Genomic DNA, 24649 nt, shown 5'->3' with positions numbered 1-24649 from the left:
GAGTGTCCTATAGTTGGAATTGGTCAGTCTCAAAAGATAATATATCAGGGGGAGATTATCAACTACAAGATTGGAGACTGAGAGTTTTCCAGTCGAATCTCTGCAAACTACAAATTCCAGAAAAGCAGAATCTTGGTTCCCAGCAGTTTTCTGGTTGGTGGAGATTTTGCTGGCCCTATCACCAGGCCTCAGAAACAGATAAAGAGATGCCACAGGGAAGGTGTCAGAGTGGCACATCTGGATGGGCTGCTCAGGTGGGAGACTTGGCAGAAGTATATGTCCAGCCTCTCTAGATATGTATGGCTTAAGGTTCTACATCCTGACCTAGTAATTCATGAACACTAAATGTAGGACAGCAGCAACAAAGGTTGGAAACCCCCAGAAATAAGGTCTTGTATCGTCTGTCCAGTTGAGACTTGACCAGGCCCTCTCTTTTGTCTCTGTGGTCCAGGTATGTGAGAAAGAGAAGCTGTTGTCAGAGAGGAATCAACTGAAAGCATGCATGGGGGAACTGTTAGACAACTTCTCCTGCCTTTCCCAAGAAGTCTGCCGAGATATTCAGAGTCCCGAGCAGATCCAGGCCCTGCATCGGTACTGCCCTGTCCTCAGACCCATGGGTCTCCCTGCAGCCTCCAGTATTAACCCTGCACCCTTGGGCGTCGAGCAGAACCTTGCTGCCTCCCAGTGTGCAGCAGGGGAAAGTGTGTCCTGCTGCCTGGAGCAGGGTGCAGCTCCCCCTGGCCCCCCCTGGGGCCCCAGCAACACCTCAGAGAATTGTACTTCTGCAAGGAGGTTGGAAGGCACCGACCCAGGAACCTTCCCAGAAAGAGGCCCTCCTCTAGAACCCAGGAGCCAGACGGTGACCGTAGACTTCTGCCAGGAAATGACTGACAAGTGTACAACTGATGAACAGCCCAGGAAAGATTACACCTAGCGTCCCGGCCTCCTCCAGTCCACACCTACCCCACCCAGGTGTTCTTCGGTCAGCCTATGGCCTGTTCATCTGTTGTCTGGAAGAACCAAGAAGGAATTTGGTGCACACTACAGCGGTCTCAGCAGCAATACTGTTTCTAAATATTCCCTCCTCTTTCAAGCAGGAGTGACATATAGTTACCTTCACAATGGTGCTACCCCTTGCTCAGGCAAGGAAAGACAGCAGTGATAACACTGTCTGTCTGTGGGTTAATTTCAATCTTAACAGGGATAGACTATAACACCTCTAGGACCCAACCACGGATTTTTTTTCTCAGTGGCCCATGTCACAAACCCTATCTCAGGAATTTCTTCTGAATGTTCAATTTTTTTCATTGAAGACAGCTTCTATACACATCAAAGTTTTATAGCTAGACTGTACATATTATATATAATATATATAAAATTATATATATATCTCCATATGCAAAAGTCCTGCATGCCTCAATTTTCTCATCCTATAACTGGAAACTTCATTTCTCGTTTATGAACAGGTTCCAACATTCCTCTTCTTTTGTCTCTGATGCTAGAACTAGTTTGGTAACCGTTAACATGCTCATTTTTCTTGCTTCACAGTTCCATTTCAATTCGTACTTATTTATGGACAGAATTCCATGTTGGAAGCTATTTTTGAGGTTTTCTTTTCAGACCTTTTTTTTTCCGTTCGGTTTGGTTTGGCTTTGGCACCATCAGATGGTGTCGTTTGAGCATTGTGGGTTTGTTTGTTTCTTGCAGATACTGTACAGTCATGGTCAACTTTGCCACTTGCACTGAGTTTTGGGTCAAACCTATTTTCTTAAATGAAGTTGTAACTTCAGTATAACTCAAGTATACTGTATATTCTTGCTTTTAGTTGAAAAGTAAAACATTTTAGCTAATTAAAAAAAGCACTCAGGTGATAATTATGTAGGAAAAACAATCTTGCCAAATAATGAATTCATCCTAGGATGTGTAGACAATAATCTGCTTGAATATTTTTATATTTCACCTCCTCCCCACCCTTCCCTAAACAAAGTTTAAGTGCAGATAGAGAATTCAGAGTTGATGCTGGATGTTCAGATTTCTAAGTGGGGAGAGAGTTTGGACGTCTCAGTCAGAAGTGCATGATAACGGTAGGAATTCATGATTTTATACCAGAACTCAGCAGGCATTGGCTCCTAGAAATCAAGTTAGAACTGTTTTCTCATCCAGGGAGTAAGTCCCATTCATTTCAGCACTTCACGGGGCCTCTGCTTGCTCTGGGAAGTGTAGTGCAGTAGGACCTTCCCCTTCGAAGGACTTGGCAGATCAGCCACCCAGCTTCCCTCCCAGGACAGCACACCTGAGGGGATTTGAATCTTAGCTCAGGGGGGGTCCTGCCTGGCCACCCATGTTAGTGCAGCTCATCCAGAGAGAAAGAGAGCAGGGCAGATGTGAGCCTGAGGTCTGTTCCAGGCACAGGCAAAAGCATTTTTATCTCCCTTCTTTCTCCAAATGCTTTGAGTTGAATTCTGGGGTTTTTCCTCCGGTCTCTTGTCTGAAGGCAGATTTCATTCTGAGGCTTTGGACACCATAATCCCCTCCCTAAGCCCCTCCGGAACCACAACCACACACACACACCTACCCTCACCTGATTTCTTCTCTTGCTGCAAAACTGGTTGGCTCGCAACCCGCAGAGAGCAGCTTCCTTTGGCTCTGGAGGTGTGTTGGCCCCTGGCCACGTTTACAGGAAGGTGAGCCCGCTGTCCGGCCACACGGAGGAGGAGGAATCAGCTCCCTCCCTTTATCCAGCAGGCCCTCCAGCCTGGCTGTGAAAGAGAGTCCCCCAACGGTTTGATGTGGGGTGGGGTGGTGGGCAGTGGGGACTAGATGATTGACTTCGTTTCTTTATTTGTGCCATTGTTTGGACAATATTAAAGCTGCATGTAAAAGGGGAAATTAGTATATGATGTAGGCGAAAAGTGAAATCATAGTAACATGTTTTAGTATTATTAACTTTTTTCTGTACAAATATTAGTGCTAAATGTTTAAATATGTATGAATGCCAGAAATGTGTTGGTTCATGCAGTAGGATTTAAAAAAAAAAAAAAAGACTTTTCTTTTAAAATAGTTCCACTTTTAAAACCTGCCTCTGGGTTTTTTGCTTTTTCTCGTGTGTGTGTGTGTGTGTGTGTGTGTGTGTGTGTGTGTGAGAGAGAGAGAGAGAGAGAGAGCGAGCGCGTGCGTGTGCGTGCACGTGCGCCTTTGTATGAGACTGACTTTGATAAAGCGCTATGTGGAGCTGCCATTTTTATTATGGTTGTTGGAATTTCTTGGCCTAGTAGAACAGTTCCTTGCTTCACCAAGAGGTTTGCCTTTGTGGAAAACTGGTGACAGCTAGAATTTAAACTCAATGTGAATCACATGATCCATCACAGAGTGTGTCGTGGTAGAGGAGTCAGCCAGCAGTATTTTGTTTCTCACCTCTCTTGTTGCCTTTTTTAAGTGACCTCCTCTTCTTTTAAAAAAGGAATGTTTTCTGCTCATATCATAACCAGGTCCAAACCAGCTTGTTGGCATGAATTATCCTGGTAACAACTCATGTGCAACTGGTAGTCTTGACCACATTCCATCCTTTTCCTGTTTCCATTGTTTGGTGCACACAACACCTGTGTGGCAGCCATTTCTGGGTGGAGAAGGGGTTCTATTTCTTTCCACCCTTACTCCCCTCCTCAATTTTCTTCCTCTTCCCCAACCAAAACCCTGCCATGGGAACTGGTTAAAAACACTGCTCAGAAAAACTCTTTCAATTTCTTCAAGATTTTTAACAAGTTGCTATTATTATGTTGTTCACTATCCACAAAGAACAGTGACTGGCTTTGTGCAATTGTTTCTGTGACATATCTGTGTCCTTTTATTTCTCTGAACCATGTGTTTGTCAAAGTTACTTCTTAGTTGAGTCAAAGGGAGAACTAGCTGGGACCAGACTCCAATTGCCCCAAGTGCTATTTTGAAAACCAGCCTGTCTCCTTTCTCTGGGATACCTAAGTGAGGCCCATGTCTTTTTTGTAAAAGAAAAATGAGTGAACAGCAAGGAATAGTGTGCACAGTGGGGTAACATTTAGCTGTGTGTTTAAGGGTCCTTCCTTCGAAAAATAGGGGCCTCTCCAATGAAGGACTGTTTGGAAGGATCCCTGTGTCAGGCTGTTTGGGGTAAAAGCTTGGGTGTGGAGATGGGCGCGGTGCAACCCCATGAGTAGCTGACAGGGCCTGAATCTAGTTCTCCCCTTGGATCATCCTTTGTTCTACTTGTGTTTCCAGACAACCTCATTTCATTCAGGTTGGACAGGCTTTGGGCAGGTGAGTGCTTTGTTGTATGTGTTCTTTTCTCTGCGTTATCTGGGGGTGCCTTGAATAAAATCGAGCTTCATTAACATACTGATTCTGGAACAAAACAGCTACAAAAACTGAAAAAAAAGAGCTAGCAAAATTAGTAGGCCATCCTGCTACTTCTCTTCCCAGTTCCCTAACAATGACTCAGGCGTCAGAGGTGATGCTGCAGTAGAAAACATTATTTTGTATATTATACAAGTAATTTATTGTCTATCTAAAGGTATGCTGCTTTTAAGATGCACTATAATTTTGGATTTAATCCTTGTATTGCTTTCCTAAGGAAGTAAAAGAGGCTGATAATTAGTATGCCAACTTGCCACTTCTTGAAAAAGGAGGGAGGCAGGGACCAGCTACAGGACGGGCATGAGAGGACTGCTAAAAGTCAAATGGATGCTAGGGGAAGTTCAGTGCTATTGTTAAGAGATCTAAACCTACACTTTCTCTTGTAATATTTTGATTGCCATTAAATAAAAATAAGAAACCATCGTTTGACAATTATTAGTCGTTAGGAAACCACAAAGTCCTGCCTCTACAAGCTGCTCCAAATTCTATGAAGTAGCATAATCCTGTTGAAATGAGTAAAAGTCTGCAAAGCTCTTTCAAATCCCTAACTCCCTAGTTGTACACATTCTACCCCATTTAAACTAGTTGCTGCTTGATACATGACTTCAAATTGCTCTTTTACAGTTTAGGTGGAGTCATAGATCTAGAAAGGAGCAGAAATTAAGTTTTGCCCTCAAATCCTTTAAATACATTAAGCAACTTTTTTTTAATGGAACTGTTCATTGTATTATGAGATAGTGTTTCTTCTCAAAATTGAGGATTGTGTTTTAGGTTCCGTTTCTGGTGAGTCAGTACCGGTGCAATGCCCTGTGTGGAGTTGGGATCTATGCAGGACATCTGTGTGCAGGAGGCTTTCTGTGTCCAAGCTGTATGTTTATAATACTGCCCGAGCCAACTCAAGACCCAAGCGTCAAAGGTTGATGCTGTAGAATAGAATATATCTGTGCACCAATAGTATTTGTACATAGAAAAGATCTATTGTGGCAGATTGAGGCTAAATTATTCAACTGACGGTGCAAAAAGATTTCTTGCAAAGCAAAGTAAGTGTATAGTATTTTCCTACACTCCATCCTGGGAGAAAATATTTATATCAAATGAATATCAGTGCATTTTAATTGTAATATGAAAATGATGCTGCCATTTTGTGAAGAATATTCACTTGGTTGCAGAGGCCCACTTTCGTAGCTTTGACAACGTGGTGATGTGGTGTGTGCATTTCATTATCAAGCAATGGATAAACTCTGACTTTCATTTTTCATTCCAGTTTATTGACCTCAGATAAAACAGTGGCCCTCCTTAAGAAGCAGAAGTGCACCAAGATCATTATTTCAGGTAGATTCGCGTTCAGTGCCAAATGCTCCCATCAGGGTGATCAGACATGTGTATGAGGAGATAGTGAAGGGACTTGGTCAAAAAGGGTATTTCCCACAGACTGATGCTAAGTCTTCTACCAAAACATTGGAGGCAGAGGGTGACCTCCACTTGACTCCTAACAATGCATTTTTTATGTGTGAATGCTGGGATGCTCGTTTACACTCTTTTTATTCACACATAAAAGACCTGCCCCATCTTGTGAGTGAGCAGGAAGATTCCAAATGCATTTGGGAGCTCTGGGTGCTGGTTAGACACCGTGAGCCATTCATGGCAAGTACCAACTTTGCCTAGGAGGCCGAAAGGGCCTGTAAAATTTGTTCCAGAACCAGTCTGATGCAAGTGCACCTCTAATATATGCCTTACAAACTCCAGAGGCCATATTCAAAACAGGGTCTTCTCAGTGTATGCAAGGGGCTGCAGCCCCTCTCCTCTTCCTCCCCAGGTCGAACAATACGGACAGTTTTCACACATATCTACCTGTATAACCCTCTGTACCTCTCATAACTGGTCAACGACTGTAACAGGTTACATCAGGTGTTTTTCTACATACTTTTTACACAGATTCTATGCGATTAATGTAACTTAATTCAATGCATCATTTTATTGTACTAGTTGTTAGGCTTGTCTTTTTTTTCTAAGTGACTGTGGTTTTTCTTGTGGTTTTTATTGTAAAATGAAATGGCTGTTGATGCTTAGTCTCTGTAACTAAGAATTTTTACCTTTTTGGGGAAAAAAAACATTGCTATGAACTAATGAATTGAAACTTCATTTACTCATTGTAAATACACTATTGTGCAAAAAAAAATTTTCACTCAATTGAATTGCTAGTGTTAACTGAATTTTGTCTAGACACCATTTCTGTTGATGAAATAAAGACATATCATTATGCATTGTAAACTGATTTCCTCTCCTTTGATCCCTTGTTGCAGATGACAGAGCTGGAAGCCTTAGGAAGTTTTTCTCCCAGAAAGGCCATGTCTATCCATTCATCTAACTTCAATCCTTACCTGTTACCTGATAGTCATAAAAGAGTCAATAATGCAAATGTGACTCCTCTAAATTTAAAAATGTCCTAGTGCCTATGAATAGATTAAAGCCATTAAACCAAGTGTCTTGGTTTTGATATTGTGCTAGAGAGCCATGTAGAATGTCACCACTGGGGGGAACTAAGTGAACGGTTCTTACAATGGCATGAAGTGCTACATTTATCTCAAAATAAAAGGTTTAATTTAAGACAAAAAATATAGGGGGGAGACATCAAACCAACACCAAGATACAGTACAATGAATTGCAGGGGAAGGAGTTCAGAATTGTGTTTAGGGAATGAATATAGTTAAAACAGAAAAGTTATTTGAGTCTTTGATTTTGATGTTGAGGTTGAATTCACACACTGCATGGTGGACACACCAGAGGACCACAAGTAGCTCTGGACTTGAGAGCAGGAGGTCTGGCCAGGTTGTCAGCGATGCTATACCTAATAAATGTGAATGAGGGCCGGGCAATGTGGTGCTCCCAAGATCCTGCCAAGTTTCAATAAATGCCTGACCATACCCCATCTGCCAGATGGGAAATGAATGAAATGCAATGAAAAGATGAATTCCATTCCCTCCAGCAAAGCTCCAGAAACACCCTGCTGAGTGAAGAGGGCAGCTTCCAGTGAGCATGATTGATTGACAAATGTGGCCTGGTCTGAGAAACATGACCATCAGTGCAAGTGAGAGGAAAAGCAGTGCTGTTGATGTGCAGTCCGTTCATTCAAGGCAAAAACAGGTGGGTCACCAGAGTTCCACATTCTCTGTAGGAAATCCTGGTCATTCAGAACTGATGGTCATTTACATCTTCAACCCTGACGTTTGTGCTTATAGGAGGAATGACATTCATGATTTCATGTAGAAGAAATTTGTGTCCCACAAAAGTGTTCAGTGCTTGTTGATACACCTCCTGGATGGCAAGATGCCAAAGAGAGGGCAGTGGGGGTGCAGGAGACATACTGGCTTCAGTCCTGGAAGTCCAGACTGTGATCCTGCTGGGTTCCTGTAAACCCAGTGTCATGGCATCACCATGGACAAGGCATGATCCAAGCAGAAGGATAAAATAAAATCATGCAATTCAAGTGTTTGCCAGTGGTGTAATCAATATTTTACGTCTGGCATTTATGAATGAAAATTCAGCTGGCTCATCCCCAAGAAGTGAACAATGAGAGGAAGAGAAAGAAGTTTCTCGTCAACATCTCCTTTACAGACAGGGAGCAGGTTTGAGCCTAAACTGAAGACAACACTCCCAGTCTGCTCTGGACCCATGTTCAGGAACCAAACTACTATTGCTGCTACTAACACAGAGCTAGTGTGCTCTCTCAGCAACATGTCTTGCTGAGCTGCTGGGCTGAGGAAGGGTATCCATATCCCAGTCGTCCCCTCCTCAGGGTGATAGCAGCCCTTGTCTCTAGATTTTTCTCTGAGGGTGCAAGATTCCTCCTTACCTGAGCATTGAATCTGTCACAGGCATTGTCACCAAAAGGAAGAGTAGGAGGCAATCCTCAGTCTCCATAAGGGTAGGATCTTCTGTAGAGGTTAGTCCAGTTGGGAGCACCCTGAGTAAAGCCTTGTGGGAATCTCTGATGGGTTGGCTCCCATAGTTCTTTCTTCATTTAAGTGGACAAAGGCAAAACTTTTTTCCTGCAAATACTCATTGCCTCTGGGTTCATTTTTTCTGGCCCTAGACACACATTTTTTCATAATTGATGGCAGTTCAAGAAGTGTGTTCTGAAAGATTGGAAACAAAACAAAACAAAATGGGGCCTCCCTGGTGGTACAAGGGGTTAAGCACCACACTAGGAAGCAATCTGCAGCCTCTGCAGCATGAGTTCAATCCCCAGTTGTCCAGGGAGTAACTCACATGGCGAAGCAGACCGCTCCTGTCTCGCCTGTTGCTCCCCTCAGCAGTGTACTTCGTTTGGTCAGTCTGCCTGTTCTGTTCCCCACTCTGTCTCTGGTGAATCCTCTCACACCCCGCATCTCTGGCCTGTACCCCAGCTCTTGTATGCATAAGTAAATAAATCTTATTTAGAAAAATAGACTTAAAAGGCATATAAAGTCAGTCATGTCCACCCACCTGGGACACTCTGGGTCACAAATACCAAGGATCCAAACAAAACCTGCTGCAGGAAATAATTCTCCCAATGTTGCACCAGAGATGAATGTCCATGTAAGAGGTTCTATTTGTTGCCGGACAGTGTTAGTGAATCTGAATTCCACATGCTATCTTTTTACCTCCAGTTGTTGATCTACTCAAACTCCAGGTCAAAAACTAAAAGGCTAACCTTTTCCTAAATTCTATATTTGCCTCCTCTATAATTAGTCAGAGTTTTGATTTGTATAATGTAGAAGGGGGGAATGTGTTCGAAATGTGGAAAGTTCCATTTTGAAATGATCTTGCCTTAATTCAAAAAAAAATATGGGCAGCCTTGAACAGGGAGTGCAAGAAGCAGCTATGGGATAAGGGAAAGGGGGCTTGGTTTGAGTTAGACAGACTTGGGATAAAATTCCAGTTTATTCACTCATCCAACAAATATTAGTTTATCCACTACTATGCCCCAAGGACTGTCCTTCACCACATCCTAATTTCATGACTTTGGGCGAGTCATCTATTTCCTTATCTATAAAATGGAAATGACAGGGTTACAGTGAGGAAGTCCAGGGCAGTGTTTAGACACAGTCAGGACCTCAAAGTGTGTGTCTTCCCTCCTGTTTGGGAATTGATCTATTATGTAAAACTTCTGTAAAAAGATGCAAAAAAATTATAGCATCTCACCCCATCACTCCCCTACATGATCATGGCCCAAGAACATTCTCCAGGCAGGACCTTGGCACAGCTGGCCCCATTGGTCATGCCAAGGTCGTGGTGGGTGGCACCTCTCAAGAAAAAGAGCAAGGACAAAAAAGTCCCTACCTCTTGAGAGCTACAGAAGAGTAATGCCAAAATGCCCCTCTATAGGTGTGGTTCTGACCTCTGGCTGCACACTGGAATCACCTGGGAGTTTTAAAAATATGGTGGTCCAGTCTCCATCTCCAGAGATTTTTACTGGGACATTTTTCAAATATTCCCTAATGATTTAATGTGGAATTGGGCATGAGAATTACTAGTTCACAACATCCCTGACAGGCAAAAGCATTCAGCAAGCTGGTAAGTTCTACACCACAGAGGGAAGCATGGATCTTAATTCAGCTGGCCTTCCTCCCCATGATCACCTGACCAGACTAACGTGCCCAGTTAAGTCTGTCCTCAAAGAATCAACTTTGATAGGGCCTCCCTGGTGGCACAAGGGGTTAAGACGCAAACTGTGAAGCTATCCACAGCCACTGAAGCACAAGTTCTATCCCTGGCCAGGGAGCTACCCACATGGCGCAGAAGACCTCTCCTGACTTGCCTGCTGTTCCCCTCAGCAGTGTATTTCAGTCAGTCTGCCTGTTCTGTCTCTGGTGAATCCTCTCACTCCCTGCCCCTCTGGCCTGTCCCCCAGTTCTTGTATGCATAAATAAATAAATCTTAAAAAATAAAAGAATCAACCTTGATAGAAACAAACTTATTTTGTTGTCAACAAGTTTGGACTTGAAGAAATTGTGGGGTTTGGGCAATGCAGAGAAATGTCTTGAAATATAAAATCACGGTTCTTCCAAGTAGCTTTTCTGAACTTCCAAAGTCAGATGGCTTTCTTTCACAGATGATTCTCCATAAGAACAAATCATAGGGCCTCCCCAGATGGCGCAGCAGTTGAGCACTGGGCTGCGAGTCTACCTGAAGCCTCTGCAGTGCAGTTCAATCCCCGGCCACCAGCGAGGGGCCCACATGGCACGACAGACTCTCCTGCCGCACAGGCTATTCCCCTCAGCAGTGTATTTCGTCAGTCTGCCTGTTCTGTTCCCCGCTCTGGTTCTGGTGAATTCTCTCACCCTCCCGCACTTCTGACTGTACCCAGTGCTTGTATAAATAAATAAAAATAAATCTAAAAAATAATAATTATAATAAATTTTTTAAAAAGAACATATCATAAATGGAAAAGCAACTATGGTTCTATCAGAAGTCATTTCCCTCTGAAAAGTCAGCTCCTGAAATCAGATTGTTATCTGATTAAGCCCTGCAGATTCTGCCATCTGGACTTAATGCAATGTAATCAGCAGTTTACAGTCTGTATATTGAAAATGGATGATCACAATCCTCTGTTTGTTGCACTAATTTCTAATGAAATATTCCTCTATTTGCTAGAATCATATCAGCCAAAGTGCAATGGAGTTGACTGCTGTGGCCTCGATCTCCAAGTCTTCCCACCTTTAAAGAGTAAACTAACCTGTCAGTTCTTTTTTTTTTAAGATTTATTTATTTATGCATACAAGAGCTGGAGTACAGGCCAGAGGTGTGGGGGTGTGTAGGGTAAGGAAAAATGTCAGACTTTTCTGCCCTCCCGCCATCAGGATAGATGATGGATCCTTGCGGTCCTGAATGCATGCCTGATGGCAGGCACCTGGAGTAGGGTGTGGGCATAGGTAGATGGGATTCACCTGCATTGAGACTGTGCTTTTTTAAGGGCGGCGTCACGGGGACACCAGCAGCAGCAGAAGCCGAGAAGCAGAAAGCAGAAGCCAAGAGAAGGCTGGAGAGCCCAGAGTGAAGACTTGCTGGGGGCTGGGAGGCCTGCCAGCCTCCAGGCCCCCCAGCTCCCCTGCCTGCTGTATGCCTGGTGAACCCCAATAAAAAACCTGCAAAAACCACTGAGGACTCTGACTCCTCCTTTACCCAGTCTGCTGGATCAGAAAACCTGCTCAGCGTCATTCCTGTCCTTACAGGGTGAGAGAATTCACCAGAAAGATTGGTGAACAGAACAGGCAGACTAACTGAAATACACTGCTGAGGGAAGCAGCAGGAGAGACAGGAGAGGTCTGCCATGCCATGTGGTTATCCCCGCCAGCCGTGATCAAACCTGCACTGCAGAGGCCACCAGGGAGGCCCATGTTTGCTTTTTAAACTAGTCCAACTGGATTGACAATTGTTCTTTCAGATCATCAACAGAGGAAGCTAGTGGAGAGCTGAAAGCTCGTAACAAATCTTTTTTGTGAAAATCCCAGGAATATGAAGTTACATTTTTAGCAGTATAATGAGTGACACAGCCAGGTAAATCCGGAATCACATCTCAAAAGAGAACAAGTACATAAGGCTTGTTGATGCTCACCAAGCCATAGAACTGCTGATTCAAGAGCATCTAATCTAAGTAAAATCTGCTGGTCAATGTGCACCTGTTCTAGCAAGTCCTGAGCAGTATTGGTCATATATTTTTTTAAAGATTTATTTATGCATACAAGAGCTAGGGTACAGGCCAGAGGTGTCGGGGGTGAGAGGATTCACTAGAGATAGAGTGGGGTACAGAACAGGCAGGCTGACTGAAATATACTGCTGAGGGGAGCAGCGGGTGAGACGGGAGAGGTCTGCTGCACCATGAGCTGCTCCCAGGCCAGCCGGGGAACCAACCCATGTTTCAGAGGCAATGGATTGCTTCATAGTGCCTTGCTTAACCCCTTGTGCTACCAGGAAGGCCCAGTATTGGTCATATATTGATGTACCTCATTGGCAGTTTGTAATGATTTGTCCAATGTAGTGGATGCCACTGCCACAGTAGCAGCCAAGGAGACTAATGTGATTCCAGCAATTAATGCTCCTAAAAAGCGGCGCACATGGCAGACTCCGTCTAAAGCCTGAACTAGTCGGCTTAAAGGGGAGCCGCCATCCCATGGATGAGTCAGATTGACTGGAATCCGTGCATGCATATGTTGTTTAATAAAGAAAATTGAGTGTTTAGATGAAACCAAAGAATCAATACAAGAGGTGACTGTAGTAGCTTTTTTTTAAAAAAAAAGATTTATTTATTTATGCATACAAGAGCTGGGGTACAAGCCAAAGGTGTGGGGGGTGGGAGGATTCACCAGAGAGAGTAGGGAACAGAACAGGCAGATTGACCGAAGTACACTGCTGAGGGGAGCAGCAGGGGAGCTCCCTGGCCAGCTGGGGATTGAACTTATGCTGCAGAGGCTGTGGACTGCTTCATAGGTTGTGTCTTAACCCCTTGCACCACCAGTGAGGCCCTGTAGTACCTTTTGGAAAAGTAATATCTTATGAACGTAAGGGGAGAGCAGGAGACAAGAGAAACAAATAGGGATGGGGAGTGCAAACTTTAGAAAAATTGTGTTTATCAGTAAAATCCCAAATAAACTATCCTTGGGTAAAGGAAGCTTGATCTTGGCGAATGGTATAAGGGAAATAAGGTATAGCTGCACACCAAGATCTTGTTTTAAGAGGTGAACACTGAGTGTTACCACATAAACAAAATAAGGGACCAGCCAATCCTGGATTCCAATCAGCTGAAACATTCACATGTGGCATTGTCCAGTTCCATGGATGCCCTTTGTAATGTTTCTTTTTATCTTGGACTACCACCCCCTGTGGTCCCCAATTTTGTAGAACAAAATCACCTTCTAAAAAGGGAAGAATGCCGTATGTAGAACAACAAAGTTTCCAGTGAAAGGGGGGATTGGTTTCAGGTGTATTTTGAAGGTTGTGGCATACAGGTATGGTTGGAGCCTTTGAAGGGTCATCAGTGAAAAGGAAATTAACACCACATTTACCGTGTGGATGAAGATTTAATGACTAGTGGTTGTTTTGGATGGGTCAGAAGGTTTTGGGGAACTATCATTCATATACCACTGAGAAGAGATTGGAGCACAATCTGGAGATGGATGCATAGCATAGTTTGTGCTGGACATAAAACAAAGTGGATAATTTGGTGAGTGAATAGTCCAGGTAGAAGGTAAGCTATGGATGGGGAACATAGTCACATCACCAGGTATCTCTGGTCCACCTGAAGGGGAGGAAACATTAGTGCCCACGGGTAGTTCTGGATCATTCCAACCTACAACTTAGAAAGCTGGGTCCTGGGGGTGGGTGTGCCCCTGGACATACGGCCAGATCCATTGCATGGTGAGGGGACAGGCAGCCGCCAGGGTTCACCCTGGGGGAATCTGGTGCCCCCTACCTATGCTTCTGATGTTGTCATTTTTTTTTTTTTTTTTTTTTTTTGTTTATACATGCACTGGGTACAGTCAGAAGCGCGGGAGGGTGAGAGAATTCACCAGAGCCAGAGCGGGGAGCAGAGCAGGCAGAAGGACCGAAGTACACTGCTGAGGGGAGCAGCGGGCGGCAGGAGAGGTCTGCGCACCATGTGGGACCCTCATCCGGTGGCCGGGGAGCAGCCGGGGATCGAACCGGCGCCTCAGAGGCTGCGGGCAGCTTCGCAACCCAGCGCTCAACCGCTGCGCCACCGGGGAGGCCCCTGATGTTGTCATTTTTTGTCTCCACCCATGTCTTCACAGTGGGCCAGGCGGGGGCTTCTGGGCATCAGCTCAGTGGCTGCACCTGGCAGCTTCTCAGCTTTTCTCCATCACCTGCCGGCGTTTCCTGATCAGAGACCCTTTTTGGCCCCGGCTCTTGCGGGGTTGGGGTGTCTGGGTCCGGTAATTTGCATTTCCTTGTATCTGGGATGTTTATGTATCAGCCTCTGCCTAGAGAGGTGGGTTGTCTTCCTAGCGGAATCACATCGGGCTCCTTTCCCACTGCTTCTTCGGGGCACACATTCTTAGATGTGTGAGTGTGTGTGCATGGTGGAGATGACACCCACTGTAGGGTAAGGTAAAATATCAGGCTTTTCTGCCCTTCTGCCATTAGGATTGATGATGGATCCCTGCGGTCCTGAATGCATGCCTGATGGTGGGCACCTGGAGTAGGGTGTGGGTGTGCATAAGTGGGTACACCTGGGCTGAGAGACCAAGCTTATAAGGGCAGAGTCACGGGGACACCCACCGAACCACAAGAGCAGAGAGCAAAAGAGAAGGAAAGAGCGAAAGGAACAGAGAAAAAAAGGCCACTAGAGAACGCTGAGAGCCCAGAAAATGTGAAGACTTGCTGTGGGCTGGAAGGCCTGCCAGCCTCCGGGCCGCCCTGCCTGCTGTGTACCCAGTAAAATCCCAGTAAGAGCCTGAAAAGCCAGGAGGGCTCCAGGACTCCCTTACCCCATCTGCTTGGATGATAGAAAGCCTGAACTGTCCCTTCCTGCCAGGACACCCATGTCAGCCGCAGGGTGTGCAGGTGCTTTTTTTGGTTCTGGGGGTTGCCTTTTGTTTTGTGATGGTTTCTTTTGAAGTGGAAACAGTTTTCAAGTTTGCACTGATCTCTGTTGTTTAGCTTTCCTTTTGTTTCCATGCCTCAGGCAGCGGTTCCGGTTCCCAGTCCCCTGTGCTGGGATCCGACCTCTGGGGCCTCAGTTTCCCACCGCCAAAGAAAGGAGACAGAGCTGGAGAGGAAAGTAGTTCAGCTGTGGACACACTGAGGACAGCAGCCCCTCGTGTCTGGCAGACCCCGTCCTGCTCTTGGGCTGAGGGCAGGGGCTTGTAGACACGAGAGGAAAAAAAGGGGGAGATGGGCGAGTGTTCGGCAAGTCCTGGTGATGCAGCAGCTGGAGACCTGGGGAGGCCTGCGAGGGTGCGTTCGCCCCTGCTCTGCTCGGTGAACCCCCTGGTGTCTCATGGTCGCTGGCATCACGGCAGCCTTGAGCAGCACTGCCTCAGCCCAGGGAGGTCAGAGAAGCCCTGGCCTCCTGCGGGTCTCCGACCCCTCAGGAAGCCGCTGCCTGCGGAGGGAGGGAGCTGGTGAGAAGGAGCACCGCATAGTCCCAGCTGGGCAGAAGGATGGCTGCCTTGAGCTTGTTCTTTCCATCATGATTTCACTGGCGGGTACATCTCATCCAGCGCAGGCTGTGCTCAGCTTCATAATGAGAATTGGTCGGCCATTTAAAGTCATCTTGTATGGGCCTCCCTGGGCGCACAGGGGTCAGAGACCATGCTCTCAAGCTCTGGGCAGCCGCTGCAGCACAAGTTCATCCCCTCCGCCAGGAGTAGCCCACATGGCACAGCAGACCTCTCCTGTCTCGCCTGCTGCTCCCCTCAGCAGTGTATTTCAGTCAGTCTGCCTGTTCTGTTCCCCACTCTGTCTCTGGTGAATCCTCTTATCCCCTACATCTCTGGCCTGTATCCCAGCTCTTGTGTGCATAAATATATTTTTTTTTTGTGTGTGGGACCCTCGCCAGTGGCTGGGGAATGAACGAGCGTTGCTGCTGGCAGCCTTGCAACCGAGCACTCAACCGCTGCGCCACCAGGGGAGGCCCAATAAATAAATCTTAAAAAAAAAAAAAAAAAATCTCTTAAAAATTAAAAAAAAAATAAAGAAACAAGTGCAACTTCTTCAATGTTTCTCTCCACGTGCCTCCTCCAGGTCTCCCTCTCTCCCCCACCCTGCTTCCCTCTCCTCATTCTCCTATCCAGTTTCTTTCTCCTCCAGACTCTACCCTTTCCCTGGGGATCCCCCTCCTGCAACATGATTTGGGAAGTTTTTTTTTTGAAGTTTTACAAGTTCATTTATAAAGGGAACAGGGAAGTGTTGGGTTTATATTACTGTTGCTTTTAGATTTTGGTAGCATTAGTGATCATTTCATAAAATCAGCTAAGTCGTTTTGGGTAATTTTCAGGCATTTGGAGCTATTGAGAAGGCACCTTTTCCTTTAAAAATCACACTGAGCTGACGAATGCTATTTGGGGATAGTGAGGGAGGAAGCAAGGAATTGATTCCAGCAGTCAATTAGGAAGAGGGTGCCCCAGCCCCCAAGTCCTCTTCTCAGCCTGATTAAGAAACACTGGGCTGGAACCAAGACAGCGCCTTTAGCAGCCCCCCAATCCCACAGGCCCCCTCACCCTAGGTCATTTAATAATCTGATTGTTGAGTTCAGATTCCAACACAGTAACACAATGCTAGAGAATTGAAAGGCTGCTTTCAGGAAGGTTGGCCTGGTAATGTGGGCACCTTCAGTTCTCCTGGGTAGCCCAGGAGACCCCTCTCGCTGCATAAGCACCCACTTCTTGCCCCAAAGACTGCCCAGCAGGACCCTCTCTCTGCAGAGAGCTTTCCTCTTCTTCTCCCTCCCTGCCTCTCATTAAGTTGTCTTGCTTTCCTGTAACTCTGTTCTCCAGGTTGATTCTTGTTCTCTCTTAAGACCAGACTGAGAAAGAGCCTGCCCCAGGTCGTCGGAGACTCCGGGCCTGTCCCCAGACCCCAATTCTTCAGTAGTCATTTGGATTTTACTAGTTTGTGTTCCTTTCTTCATCTAGCCCTGCAGTCCTGATGACACTGATATTTTCCCCGGAAAATGAAATGAACTCATCCAGTTGACAGTTGGTTGTCATGATGATGTGATGAATGATGGAAAAAGCAGTGGCAGGTATTGCTGACACCTCTAAGAATTGTTTCCATTGCGGGTATGGTTCTTAGTGCTTTTTTTTTTAAAGATTTATTTATTTATGCACACAAGAGCTGGGGTACAGGCCAGCGATGCAGGGATGAGAGGATTCACCAGAGACAGAGTGGGGCACAGAACAGGCAGATTGAAATACACTGCTGAAGGGAGCAGCAGACGAGACAGGAGAGGTCTGCCTCGCCATGTGGGTTGCTCCCTGGCCCACAGGGGATCGAACTTGTGCTGCAGAGCCTGAGGATTGCTTCGTAGTGCGGAGCTTAATCCCTTGCACAGCCAGGGAGGTCCCTTAGTGCTTCTAATGGGGTTTTTGGAGTCAGTGGATTTGGAGTGCAGGGTCCTTTGGTTCACTCTGAGAAAGGTCTCAACAGAGCTCTCCTTTCAGCTGCACGCGGCAAGTTTCCCAGGTGAGTTTCTGCGTGAGACGAAGCCGTTAGTTATATTTAACAGGCAGGTTTATTAGGGAAAGGGACAGAGAAGCAAAACACACTTGCCTATACACAAGCGGGCAGAAGACCTGCCCCGAAAGGGACAGGTGTGCTAAGATGCCTGCATGGTTACAGGCAGGCGGTCTTGAGGAGAGCTGCCTCTGCTGAGAGAGGTCAGGAAGAGAAGCCCCTGCATGGTACAGGGCATGGGCAGGCAGGGAGGCTCTGCCCTGCAGAGGGAAAGGGTTGGTGAAAAGAACTATGCAGGTGGGCAGAGTGCAGCCACCAGCCAGTGCAGAGACCACACTGATACAGTGGTTTCTGTTAGGGAGGGGCTCACTCTTTGTGAGCCTTCCGGTTAGTTGCTGATTTTGGATCACTATGCAGAATCTGAAAGACCGGAGATTCTACAATGGGCTCGATCTCCATATTTTTTTTTTTTAAGATTTATTTACCCATGCCTATAAGAGCTGGGGCACAGGCCAGAGATTGGGGGTGGGGGGCGGCGGCGGTGAGAGGATTCACCAGAGACTGAGTGGGGAACATAACAGGCAGATTGAAATACACTGCTGAGGGGAGCAGCGGGCGGGACAGGAGAGGTCAGCCTCGCCATGTGGGTTGCTGCCTGGCCAGGGATAGAACTCATGCTGCAGAGGCTGTAGATTGCTTCACAGTGCTGTGCTCAACCCCTTGCGCCACCAGGGAGGCCCTCAATCTCCATATCTTTACCTTTGGGGTCTCTTGGGCTCAATCTCCATATCTTTACCCTTGGGCCTGTGCTCTAGACACTCCCTATAGCAGCCTGATACCTGCTTGGGTGTTATGCTTTGTAATCTAGGTATTGGGCCTAAGGATCTTGGTTTCCATAGCTGTGTCAATGGCTATGCTAATCCCTTCTACCCCCACCTCCAGCTCTTGTGAGCCAGGGTTACTGTCTTGTGGGCAGGCAGAAAGGCTGTTGCCCTGCAGAGGGAGAGAGTAGGTGAAATGAAGCACCGCACAGTCACAGGTGGGCAGACAGAAAGCTGCCCCATTGTGGGGGAAGCGTTAGGTTTTATCTTCAGGGAGGGGCTCATCTTTGTGGGTGGATGGTTTGTGCCCCTGATAGTGCCCCAGACCCCCTAGAGCAGTCTGATAGTTTCTGTTGTGGTTCGAGTTAGTGCGGGGTCCTTGGGTTCACTCCGGGAAAGGTTTTGTAACAGGGTGGTCCCCAGGAAAGGGGAACCTGGAACCTCCCCCTTTCCTGGGGACCACCCTGTTACAGTTTCACCTGAGCTCCCCTTTCAGCGACATGCGGCGAGTTTTCCGGCGAGTCTCTCAGTTGCATCTTGCTCCGTTTCCATGTATAGTGGGGGTTCCTTGCTCTTTTCATAGCTGATTTCTAGTTTGATGCTGACGGGTGTCCAGGCCCGCGAGATCGCGCGTGGGACGTCCCGCATCTCGGGTCAGTGAGGGCCCAGACCCGCCCCAGACCCGCCCCAGACCGCGCTGGGCCCGGCCAGGCCTCGCAGGACCTCGCCCCTCGGGGGCACAGGGCCCGCCACTTACTTTCCAATTTACCTTCAAGCCCTGTGGGACCACCTAGCACTGGGCATAGGGGTGGGTCCTGGAAATGGGGCATCTAGGTGGATCCCACCCCTGATACCGTGCGCAGTAGTTGGGGTCCGGGCCGGTTCTCGTGTGCGGTGTGTCCCCCGCGCTCGGCTCCCCGGCCCCGCTCAGCCCTTCCCCGCCCGCCTTCCTCTCCTTTCAGGCCGCACCGCCCCTCCGCCACCACCAGGTGGCGCTGCGCCCCGCCCCTCGGCCCTTTCCCGTGGCCGCAGGTGTCCCCGCCAGGCTGGGGGGCGGGGAGGAGGGCTCGAAGGGGCGGTGCCCCCCCCCCCCCCCCCCCCCCCGCGGGCCCTGATCTCCACCCTCGACCCCTCCCGGGAAGCTGGCGGAGAAGGGAGGGACCCGAGTCCAGCTCAGTGGAGGCCGGCAGGGAGGGCGCAGAGCACAGAGGCTCCCAGGGTCGAGGGGCGTCAGCAGGCCCAGCAGGGAGGCAAGAGGGGAGCGGGGAGAGGAGACTGGGGTCAGGGACCGGAACTGGGGTGCGTGGGGGAGAGAGATGTGTGTCAAAGCCTTGAGGAGGGCGCTTGGATGGAGCAAAGTAGCGCGAGGAAGAGCTGACTCCTGGGCTCTCGCTCATTCCTGAGAGCGTCCATGCCTACCACCCCTCTGCAGGCGGCTGGGAATTGAGAATCTAGGCAATAATAGAAGTGGTCATTCAGTGTTTGGGAAGTGACTTTGACCACATAAAAATCTTGATTCGTGAAAACGTTCCCCAGCACTTTCTTTACAGGAACAAATGATTGGAAACCATCTCAATGAAAACCCCAGGATATAGTCCAGTAGATCTCATAGATGGATCAAATGTTACAGTGTTCAGTGGAATGTAAAACTCTTGGGATAGTGTTATTCCAGCATGTAGAAAATATGAATGAAGTCATCTAGTGTGAATGGAATATGGTCTTTTTGTTTTATGTAGCTCAAATAATTATATATTTTAAAACCAAAAAAAAAAAAAAAGATCACCTAGTGTGCATATGGAATAGAATGGAGAAATAACTTGACGTCAAGTGGAATAATATGCAGCAGTGACAACATGAGACTCTAGCTACAGGCCCATCCTGTGGATCATCTTGCCCGCATTTTGTTGAGTGAAAGAGTCTAGATAGAAAATGAACATAATAGGATTGACTTCTAATTTAAATACCAGACAAAATGAAAACCATGTTTTAATGATACATTTCATTATACATCATTATGTGATAACTTGTGAAGAAAGTGGGAAGTAACTATGGAAACTGTCACCTATTGGTGCGAACTCAGAGAAGAAGTTGTTGCTATGTGATGGTATGTTTCTTCTCCCAGTTCATGGGAGTTCATTTTGAGATTCTTAAACTCTACATGTATATGACCTGACCTTATACACGGCTGTTGTAGTTCACAATTCCAAATAATGGAAGTTACCCAGAAGAAAGTCACCTAACTTTTAAAAGTATTTCTCTTTGGATGAAAAATTATCGAGACCATTGGTCATTTTGATACCGGAATTGTCAGGCCTAGTCTCCCAGCCAGGAACGGATTCCAGGCTGCAGGGCAGTGCTGAGCCCCAGCCGCTAGGCCCCCCACGGGTTGGTGTCTCAGGAAGCCGCAGCAGGAACTTCGCAGACGCTCAGGCAAGCAAGCGAGAAGAGGCAGTTTGTTTAGAAAAAGAAAAAGTTTATTGAGGAGAAAAAGAACAGAAATAAAGTGGGACTCCCAGGCCAGGGAACCAGGCCTGGGAGGGGCAAGGAAGCCAAAGTGGAATTGTGTTTCAGGGAATATATACCTTTTTCCCTCATTATTCTAAAACTTCACCAGTCTCTCTGTGATTGGTTAGTTCTCGGCTGTCTCACTTAATTTGCTACTGAGTGGGGATTTTCACATTCCTTATCTAACAGCTTTCTCTTTCCCCATTTGTTGCATCTTTAAATTTATGGCCCAGTCTTCTGGATGGGCATCCCTGCATTGAAGTTAAACAGCTGCCCTTCTAATGTGACCATAAATTAAACCACTCTCCATTTCTCCAATCTCCGCCTCCCTTTACCACCTGAAGGAAACCAGGACCAGCATTAACAATGTTGTCCTTGGTCCTGGCATGTTTGTTTTTCCTAATGGAATTGGTTATATTTCTTTGGTTGTCCTTATCTCTGAAGCCTCCCTAAATTCTTCAGAGGTCCCCTCCTGCACTGTCCCTAAAACTGCCTAATAACCCTAGCTTGCCCTGTCTCAATTTTATTTTATTCTACTGTTCAAATTTCCTAGAATGTGCACAGCCCTCTCTTAGGATCAGAAGCAGTCGACTCCAGCTAATAAACAACTCACTGGTGTACTCACATCCCTAGTCCTGGGCAGGTGAAAAGAAACTGGTCAAATTATTTTTAAAGTTAATTATTCCATTGTGGTCATAGAAAAACTACTTTTGAGGTTGAAAACATGGCCTTCCTGCCTGTCAAGCAGGCATGGGCAGAGCATATTCATTTGGAGTGAATGTCAAGTTCACCTCCTTGATCTTAGTGATGGGGTTTGGGCTTCTCACCCGAACCTAGGCTCCTGCTCCTTTGTAAATCCAGACTAACACATTTTGCCTTTTTTTAAAAAAGATTTATTTATTGGGCCTCCCCGGTGGCGCAGCAGTTGAGCTCTGGGTTGCGAAGCTGCCCGCAGCCTCTGCAGCACCGGTTCGATCACCGGCTGCTCGCTGGCCACCGGAGGAGGGTCCCCCATGGCACGCAGACCTCTCCTGCCACCCGCTGCTCCCCTCAGCAGTGTACTTCAGTCCTTCTGCCTGCTCTGCTCCCTGCTCTGGCTCTGGTGAATTCTCTCACCCTCCCGCGCTTCTGACTGTATCCAGTGCTTGTATAAATAAATAAATCTTTTTAAAAAAATTTTATTTATGCATACAAGATCAGGGGTACAAGACAGAGGCAGGGGGGTGGGGAGGGAGATGGTGGTGAGAAGATTCACCAGAGGGGAAAAGAACAGGCAGATTGACTGAAACACACTGCTGAGGGGAGCAGCAGGTGAGACAGGAGAGGTCTGCTGCACCATGTGGGTAGTTCCCTGGCCGGGGATTGAACTCGTGCTGCAGAGGCTGCAGACAGCTTCATAGGTTGCGTCTTAACTCCTTGCACCACCAGGGAGGCCCCATTTTGCCTTTTTTTTTAACTTTTAAAATTATAAATATATTCTATTTAATCAACAAGCTTTATATTGCTTTGATTTAAAAAGAAAAAAGTGAAAATAAGACACTAATCCAAAGTCCAGGCCCTTCCAGCTTTCAAATACAAGAGCTCTGAAAGTTGTACATACCAACGGAAAGAAAAAGCAAAATGATGGAGTCTTGCCATTTCATAAAGCAAGATTTGAAATGACTGAAAGATCCTCCCCCTGCCTAGTTCATTGTCTTTACCAAAACACAAACCTAAAAAAAAATATAGGACAGAATAGAATGAAATTCCTGTGTTGTGTTCCAAATCAACTTGCCCCATGTAAATAGTCATCCTCAGTGTCCTGCCAGACAGCACACTTTCATTTTCTGTCTCATCCTAGAGCTCAAATCCTGATAATGTGAGCAGAGATTCCACAGTCAACAAGAAAGTTGGTGGCAGCAAAATACAGATTTCTACTTTTGTGGAAGTGCAGCCATGGGCTGACTTCTGGGCGCCAACCCTCTGATGTCAGAAGCATCATCAATTACTTGGGTGTTAAGACTAAATTCAGTTATGAGGAGGAAAAAAACCTCTGGGAATAACCAGAGCCATGTCAAAGAACAATAAAGATGCCAGTAGAGATGACCAGAGGAGGAACAGCATAACTCAGTAGCACTACTAAGTGAAAGAATTAAAATAACTGAAAGTTTAGGAGGTAAAATAACAGAGTAAAGGACTAAAACCACGGCAGAATGACCAGAACTCTCCAAACACATGTTCTCTGGGGATGACCAATGACATCATGTTTGCTGGGATCCCTCAGAGCTGGAGGCTGAACAGTTCTTACCACCCGAATGGGAACAGGGCATAAGTCACCCCAACTCCTCCTGTCTTCTCTGTCCCCATCCTTTGGCTGGATGCAGGCGACTCCATGAACACAGAGGACAGAATCACCAAAACAAGAGCCTGAGTTCCTATATAATCATGTGGATGCCACCTGGCCAGGAAGACACAGAAATGAGAGGAGGGAAGGATTCTAGAGGATGAAGCATCTGGAATTCCAGGTTTCAAAGCAGCTGGGCTCACTGTGGCCATGACAAATGACTTTTCGAGTAATAAGTATATGCTGGTCACTTTAATGTGTCATGTTTTCTTGTTTAATCCTTTCACTCATTCTAGGAGAGTCCTATGCCATTAATACCATCTTAAAGACAGTGATTTGCTAAACATGTATTTTCTTCCTAAACTGAGATTTATCACGCTCCGTAGAGATAATCCTCAGAATCAACTGTTGTCTGCTACTTCTTGACTTTTATGAACTCTAAATTTGACTTGGCTCTAAACAACAACTCCAGTTTCACTGTTATGATCGTTTCTCTTATAAAGGAAAAGAGAAAACACACAAATGGTGGCTCCTGTGAATGTTCTGTCCATGTCTGCTACACTCTGTTCTCCTTGATGGTGAGAGTATCCCTTACCTACATGAGGAAGATAATTGTCTTTGAAAAAAAGCACATGAATGTATCCTTCACCCATCATCAAGGTCTCCTATGGTGCCCTTTTATGATATACATACTTGGGTTTTTTCTTAAATTAGAAATAATCAAATCAATTACCAAAAAATGACCAGAGCCAATTATAAAAGCACACCTCTCCATAGAGAGGGACATACATCCCCTACGTTCCCCTAGAGACCTGCATTGTATTGGAGGAGAGATCTCAATCAGATGATGAGGCACAGAGTAATCAGTTTCCAACTACCACCTGGTACCCGTAAGACAGACCCGGAAGGGAGGAGAGTGAGAAGCACCTTCCACTGGATTGAAGAGGGAAGTGTTCAGTCCAGAGGTGGGGTTCATCTGGGTCTTGAAACCTTGAATGGATTTTTACAGGGAAGGCCTGGGACCGGCCAGAGTGAAGGGGGAAAAGCAGGGGCTGTGGTCGGAGTCGACGAGGGAGGGTGACCTCATGGAGAAAGGAGTGGACACAAGTTTGGAAAGATGGTTGGGGTCAAAATATGAAAAACTTTAAACAACAGAACAAGGAATTCTGCCTTTCTACAGTTGGTGGTGGGGAGCTGTTGAACGTTTCTAGGCAATATAAGACATGATGAAAGTGGTACAGAAAATAAACTGGCAAAGATAGTAGTACTGTTTTGTAACCTTTTTCTTCATTATTGTCCTTGACATGTTGTGCCTACTCGCCAACCCCCATGAAATTTTAATATCACAGATAATTATCTGTTGATGCACTATATGTATACACAGCTATGCTTTAATGCAAGAGAATAACTGTTTCCTCAGTCTCCAAGAACTAGTTCTCAC

The 24649-nt window shown here is 46.3% G+C and overlaps 1 protein-coding gene across 2 annotated transcripts in view; it reads left to right on the top strand.

Moving 5' to 3' along the window:
- BACH2 (BTB domain and CNC homolog 2) overlaps positions 1-8326 on the top strand; it is a 338428-nt gene extending 330102 nt beyond the window's left edge. For both annotated transcript variants that reach the window (XM_054699033.1, XM_037520113.2), the window contains one exon: positions 452-8326. In XM_054699033.1, the coding sequence (XP_054555008.1) occupies positions 452-934 (483 nt within the window). In that variant the 3' untranslated portion in view covers positions 935-8326. The remainder of the gene's footprint in view (positions 1-451) is intronic.
- The last annotated feature ends 16323 nt before the right edge of the window (positions 8327-24649 follow it).

This window comes from Talpa occidentalis, unplaced genomic scaffold, assembly GCF_014898055.3.
Source record: "Talpa occidentalis isolate TD23 unplaced genomic scaffold, MPIMG_talOcc4v2.1 talOcc4.2, whole genome shotgun sequence".
Taxonomy (NCBI): Eukaryota; Metazoa; Chordata; class Mammalia; order Eulipotyphla; family Talpidae; genus Talpa; species Talpa occidentalis.
Note: the sequence above shows the minus strand (reverse complement) of the source record. Positions and strands in the feature narration are given on the sequence as shown.